General features: G+C 44.7%; 1 protein-coding gene across 1 annotated transcript; it reads left to right on the top strand.

The window, feature by feature from the left end:
• Positions 1 to 3,025: 3,025 nt before the first annotated feature.
• Positions 3,026 to 7,181, top strand: LOC123110363 (uncharacterized). The gene is made up of 2 exons (XM_044530857.1): positions 3,026 to 3,382; positions 6,934 to 7,181. Exons 1-2 carry the CDS (start codon positions 3,069 to 3,071, stop codon positions 6,941 to 6,943), a joined length of 324 nt encoding a protein of 107 aa, XP_044386792.1. The 5' UTR covers positions 3,026 to 3,068; the 3' UTR covers positions 6,944 to 7,181.
• The last annotated feature ends 244 nt before the right edge of the window (positions 7,182 to 7,425 follow it).

The following is a 7,425-nucleotide window of genomic DNA, read 5'->3' as shown; positions in this document are numbered from 1 at the left end:
TGAGAAACCCCAAACCCTAAGCTACTTGAGCCTAAAACTATCCACACGCGTGAATCCTGCAACCCCCAAACCCTAAGCTACTTGTGCCTAAAACAATCCACACGAGTGGATCTTGCGACCCCTCTCATGACCACGACCGAGGTCGTCGGCAAAGAGCAATGGCGGAAGGAAGCTCTCGGGCAGCCGAGATCACAATTGCCTTTCTTTCCTCCAACGGAAGAAAGAGAACGCTCTGGGTTTTTGATGGTTGCTCTCCTTCCTACACAGGGACTTTGCTGGCGCATAACACAATCCTCCCGGAACTTGAAAAATGCTCCAATACGGTCTCCAAATACATCAATAATATGAAACACATATTGTCCCAGATACGGCCCCACCTGTCAACATAGGGGGATGAATCATGCTAAATAGTACTCCCTCTGTCCCAAAAAGTGTCTTAACTTTGTATGTCCGACAACAATTTTATGTTCAGTAAACAGATATCACTGAAGTAACACACACAATAATAAGCACTAAACATACACTTACAGGCTACACAAACACACAACAGTAAACACTAAACATGCAGTTGCAGACTAAACATACATCATTAATCCTTGTCATCTTCGTCCCCGAAAGGAATCTTGACGATGTCGTTGTCTTCTTTGTCCTTGGAGGGTTTTAATGCCGCATCGAGTGTCGCACATGGCTACTTGACCCTGCATATTACATGCCGCATCGACTTAAAGAATTTCAAAAAAATAAGTAAAATTAGATATTAGAACCATAAATTGAATTTAAGACCTACAGTGCTGCACTTGTGAACGAAATGTTCATTCCACAACATGAACTGGAAACCAAATCACCCGACAAAATCATCTGACAAAATCATCACAATGGAAAAAATGTAATTACTTTTCTCCATGAGAAAATGTGACTTCCAAATTGCAGTCCATGGAAAGGATCACCACCATATGCTAGTGGCAGATGGGCACACACTAGCTAGGTAGGAATCACCCCCAAGGATCATGGAACTAGCATTGGTAATTTCATAATTGGCTCCCAGTTGAGATAGAGTCTTAGAACATCTCTAGCAGATCCTGTAAGAAGGGTCATCTGATAACCCATAAGTATAGGGGATCACAACAGTTTTCGAGGGTAGAGTATTCAACCCGAATTTATTGACTCAACACAAGGGGAGCCAAAGAATATTCTCAAGTATTAGTAGCTGACTTGCCAATTCAACCACACCTGAAAGACTTAATATTTGCAGCAAAGTGTTTAGTAGCAAAGTAGTATGAAAGTAACAATAACAGTGGCAAAAGTAACAATATCAGTTTTGCGGCAATCCTAACAGTGGCAACAGGAAAGTAACGTAGCAAAGATCAATATGAAACGAGCTCGTAGGCAATGGATCAATGACGGATAATTATGTCGGATGGTGTTCATCATGCAACAGATATAACCTAGAGTGGCACAGAACTAGCTCCAGTTCATCAATATAATATAGGCATGTATTCTGAATATAGTTATACGTGCTTATGGAAAAGAACTTGCATGACATCTTTTGTCCTACCGTCCCGTGGTAGTGGAGTCCTATTGGAAACTAAGGGATATTAAGGCCTCATTTTAATAGAGTACTGGACCAAAGCATTAGCACTTAGTGAATACATGAACTCCTCAAACTACGGTCATCACCGGGAAGTGTCCCGACTATTGTCACTTCGGGGTTATCGGGTTATAGCACGTAGTAGGTGACTCTAACTTGCAAGATAGAATCAAGAACACACATATATTCATGAAAACATAATAGGTTTAGATCTGAAATCATGGCACTCAGGCCCTAGTGACAAGCATTAAGCATGGCAAAGTCATAGCAACATTAATCTTAGAGCATAATGGATACTAGGGATCAAACCCTAACAAAATTAACTCGATTACATGGTAAATCTCATCCAACCCATCACCGTTCGGCAAGTCTACGATGGGGCTACTCACGTACGGTGGTGAGCATCATGAAATTGGTGATGGAGGATGGTTGCCCTCCGTCCTTGTGGCCAGGGTGTGGGCCCCCTTCGGTTGATTCTTTCGCCAATTTTTTTATTTATTCCAAAAGTTATCTCCGTGAAGTTTCAGGTCATTCCGAAAACTTCTATTTCTACACAAAAATAACACTGTGGCAATTTTGCTAAAAACAACGTCAGTCCGGGTTAGTTCCATTCAAATCATGCAAATTATAGTCCAAAACAAGGGCAAAAGAGTTTGAAAAAGTAGATACGATCGAGACGTATCACCATCCGGTTAAATAACAATCAGTTTGCATGATGAGGGTGTTTTTTTCGTCCGAAATAGATCTCGCAAAATCTTTTGTCATGTATTTTTTTGCGGGAACCTGTATATTAAAGGCTGTTTTCTCTATATCTACGGGATTGGGGGCATTATTTACAGGGACCTGAAAAATAAGAAATGATTGGCGGGAGGAAACTTTTAGCTCCCGCCATAGTCTTCCTCAAGCGCGACCTCGCTGAAATGCCTCAACGTCGGCGACACTGGACCCTAGCTGCCGCCGCTGCTGCCGCCCCGTGGGCTAGCTAGTTGCTAGCTACCGCTGCTGCCGCTAGCTAGCTGTTACCGCCGCCATGAGCTAGCTGCAGCCGCTAGCTAGCTATAACCGCCCCAGTGAGCTAGCTGCAGCCGCTAGCTAGCTATTACCGCCCCCGTGAGCTAGCTGCTGCCATCTGCTCATCGCGTCCGCCCTCATGGTCTCCTCCTGCTCCACGGCGGCGCCGTCACCGGCAAGACCGCACTCCTCCTCTGCCCTGACGAGATCCTCGCGGTGGGAGCGACCGAGACGGATCCAATTGTAATTTAACGGACACTTTTAGGGGGAGGGGGGTTGTGCAATTTTGTCCAATTCTAGAATGGCCGACGGGGTGAATGTCGGCGGCGGCGGTGCTCTGCTCCCCTGGTTTTGCCCTACAAGCCAAAGTGCAATTCTAGAATAGCGTAGGGTTCTGAGAGAAAACATCCTTAATCTCAAGAGGAAGGAGGAGACGCAACGCAACGGTACCCCTGGCACTCATTCAGCGATGCAGGCACTAGCACGAGCGGCGGGGGGGCTCTGGCCGGCGGCGGCCGCGGCCGCGGGGAGGGGGAACTGCGGGCAGGTGCAGCCGTCCCGGGGGATCGTGGTGCAGGTGAGGGACGGCAACCTTGAGCGCGCGCTCCAGGTGATGGAGCGCAAGATGCGGTCCAGCGGCATCGAGCGGCTCATCAAGCGCCGGACGGAGCACCACGTCAAGAACTCCGAGAAGCGCGTGCTCGCGCGCAAAGCGCTCATGGCGCGCGTACGCTCCCAGGAGCTCGGCAAGAGTCTCCGCGATATCCTCATCAAGAAGATCAGGTCAGTGCCACCGCCACTGCCATCCTCCTCCCACCGCTTCCGCCCTTATGTCCCGATTGCGGCTTCTCGTTAACTTTTTAGTCGGCTGCGGTGCTCTCCAAGTGCTCGAGAAATGTTGGTTGCGGCTTTAGTTGCAGGGCCGTGTGAAATTAGGTGCGTTTTGCCAACAAGGATGTGGGCTAGGCCTCGCGTAGCAGATGTTTGATGAAATGCTTGAGTGGTTAATTACAGGATCATGACAGCGCGGTAGGGGTGACAAATAGTACTGTATGTGCTTGCTACTTTATCTAGAACTATGGGCCGTTGAACATGAAGAAGATTTTACTAATTTGTAGGGTGAATTAGGCTGGCCTTGGATTAGATATCCACTGACAGTCATATTGGCAATCCTATCACCGATGTTCATTAAATGTGGTGCGTATCAGGAATAGACAAAATTGGATGTGAATGATCCACAACTTATTATAACAATGTAGAAGGGGAGCCTTGGCGCAGCGGTAAAGCTGTTGCCTTGTGACCCAAAGTCTGTTGCAGAAATGCAGGAAAAGGCCGCGTACAATAGACCCAAAGTGGTTCGACCATTCCTAGACCCTGCACAAGCAGGAGCTACATGCACCGGGCTGCCCCTTTTTTAGTAAAGGGAATGGCAGTTTGGTCAGTTCAATACTCTACAAAAGATCGTTTAAACCCTTGAATTTTGACTTAATTTATAAGTTCACTGTTACTTTATCTGAAAATAACTCCATACATGTTGTGTTAGTTGGCAAAGTTATTCCATGGGAAGTCCCCTTTCTGTCCGTTTGCATCAATGTTGAGCATATGACATAACCCTCTGACATTTAACTGAAATTATTGGATCAACTCTATAGATGTCATCTGGTCATGAGGTGCAATGCAAATTTAGAATGTGATACGCCATCCGTTCCAAATTATTTGAAGTTCTATTTTGTCCTGAGTCAAACTTCTTTAAGTTTGACTAGGTCTATTGATAAATATATCAACATCTACAACACCAAATTAGTTTTGTTAGATTCATCATAAAATATATTTGATGTTGTATAATTATCACATTTCCCTATAGACATGGTCAAATATAGAGAAGATCGACTTAGGACAAAAATCAACTGTCAAGTGGGCACATGTGAAGTGGTGTGAAGAGTCCCATTTTGCTGATGACAGGGTCGTACTGAATCTCATAGTGAACATGTACTTACAAGTTGTATGAGACATGTATAATCCAATTTCTGCTGGGCTTCCATTGCTCATGTATTTAAACAATACATGCTAAACATAGTAAACTTAATATCCTGGAAAAATGAAGGAAAAAAAAATCTGACCATGTCCTATTTTGTCACTGAGGTTAGTTTAAGTTGATGAGAACTGTTAGAAAGTACTTCTCAGAACCATTTTCTGCAATTAATTGCACTAACTGAAAAGACCAGCTGAACTAGCGAGTGCCAACTTTCTGCTTAGCTGCTGCCTGATCACTACCTTTGCCTTATGCGACAACATTGCTTCCTGATCAAGCAGTTGGGTCATGGATGATACAATTTGAATTACTACTCCTAGGATTGCCTTGAGGTAGTAAATCGTTTAGAGGATATAGCTAGTGCAGCATATATTTTTCGAATTACTAGATGAACTAAATCCATGGAGAATCACAAATGGAAGCGGTAAAGATTCAAATCTAGGTCGTACTGATAATAATCAAGCGAACAGGTATGGTACAATAATATTATCTGTTCCCTTACGATTTGGGTCATTGCATAGTTTCTGGAGTATTGGCATCTGTATTCACGTTATTCTAGTTATTGAATATTTATATCTGATGCATCATCATGGAAAACCTTATGAGACATGTTAGTATGCTGAGCAGACTTTAAATCTTACAAGGCATACCATTAATGTGATTATAACACCACATCAGAGCGAGAAAGTCATTTCATTTAATCGATTTATCTGTCTGTAGATAAGGAAACAAAAAATGTAATTCCATTTTAGTAGGAGGTACTTGAGGTCTACTATTTGTGTGATATTGTTTGCACTTTGCGCAAACTATTTGTACAAGTGCTTGAAGGTGAAAACATTCCCATGATGGAAGTCAATTATGTAGGCTTATAATGTAGTTTAACAGGTTCTCAAAGTACATATTCATGGAGCCTAATTCAATATTATATATTTACATCTTGTTCGAATAATCGCGTGTGGACATGCCATCACGCGCGGATGATATCCACACCGCACGACGCCGCGAGATTCGTGCAACATTAATACGCTTCTGCTGTATAATCAGATCACTTATTCGTATAGAATCAGTATTCACGCTGTATTGCCTCTGACACACCCCGTGTGTGGCCCACGACGCAGGGCAAGAATTGAAAAGCCTGGCGGGCGTCCAGGATGGTAGTTCCAACGGCTATCTCCACGACGCTCCACCGCGGCCTTTTTAAACTGCCTCGCTCATTGTAGATACACATCCCGCTCAAGTTTTCATATCTCCCCTCCTCCCTTCTGCCTCGCAAGTCGCAAGGATGTGTTCATCCAAGTCTGAGCTTAGCTCCCCGCCCCCCCCCCCCCCCCACCCAGATGCCACCACTGCCTCTTATCCGCTGCCCGGAGTGCAACACCGGCAATGTGCTCTGGTTCGGCATGTAACTCTGTTTGAGCAGAACCAACCATGGTTGAGGAACATTTTCATCCTGGGCGTGCTGAACATGGTGCTAATGGCCATATGTTGTATGCACAAGTTCTGAAGCAACATGTTGTATTCGGTCAGAACTACAAGTAGAAGTTCTGAAAACTACCGCCCCCAATATCTAGTTCCAGCATCTGTAGTGGTTTCAGCAGTTCTAGCATTTGTAGTGGAGTCATCAGTTCCAGCTTATGTACTGGATTAGATGTAGTTCCAGCATGCAGTAGTTATCTCCTATGCATTCATTTGTATCACGTGTGTACCGTGTATGCATGCCGGTTTAGATGCAGAAAACGGGCTTTGTTAATGATGCATGCTGTCAATTAAGCTCGACGGATCGCTTGAGAGGATGAAAATGCATTTAACCCAAACCCACACACCGCACCCACCTCCCGCAGTGCACCGGCAATAATTCGTCGCTCTGGCAGCACAATACATACGCACAGACTAATGAATGCCGCAGCTGCCCATGCAGAACGTAAATCCACCCATCACCCAGAAACATTAATTCCCAGGTCGGGGGCTATCTCGCCCGTGTATTCATACGAGACTTAAATGCAACATGGACCAGACGGCACGACGTATAACGAGTCTTATTCTCACCTTTGTGAATCATGCAGCGGCGTATTGCCAGAGGTCCTATTAAAATTAGGAATCGCGACGCGTGGGAGGACGGCCTCGATATCGGCTGCACGTGGCCGCATGTCCCAAAAATCCTCGTCCCATCTTGTTGCAAAAACAAACATTGTGGCATTATGCTCCATGGAAACCTTCAGGCAGAAATCAGCACTACGTGTAATTATTGTTGTATGAATCACATCTTTCTATCTGTTTATTGAAGAGTGTTCACTTTGTGCAGGGGTCAGTAAGGGCATCTCTCAGTGGGCAGCATTTTTCAGCAACATTCGATGGTACTACAGCAGGGTTACAATGCTATTCTTCATGGGTGCATCCTGTTGAACATGTACTCAATCTTCATGGTGGAATTTAGTAATTTGTCTGTTTAGAGCAGCATTGATAAATAATACTCACCTGCGTGCCAAGAATCTTTTCATGTCTTGGATCACAGACAAGTTTGTGATAATTCGTTGAGGAATTTTTATGGTACACCTTAGGCCTTGTTTGGTTAAACCTCTCCTGGAGGGGATTGGAGAGGTTTGGAGGGGATTGAGTGAGATTTTGACTTGTATGGGATTTAATCCACCCCAATCCACTTCAATCCCCTTCAATTTTGTTGCAACCGAACAAGCCCTTAGTAATGTACCTGCTGTCTTTGTGCTACGAGTGCATGTGCTCAGTGTGTAATAATTCAGACCGTGTGTATGGCTGATGGAACACATACACCTACGTA

Source organism: Triticum aestivum, chromosome 5B (assembly GCF_018294505.1).
Source record: "Triticum aestivum cultivar Chinese Spring chromosome 5B, IWGSC CS RefSeq v2.1, whole genome shotgun sequence".
NCBI lineage: Eukaryota > Viridiplantae > Streptophyta > Magnoliopsida > Poales > Poaceae > Triticum > Triticum aestivum.
Note: the sequence above shows the minus strand (reverse complement) of the source record. Positions and strands in the feature narration are given on the sequence as shown.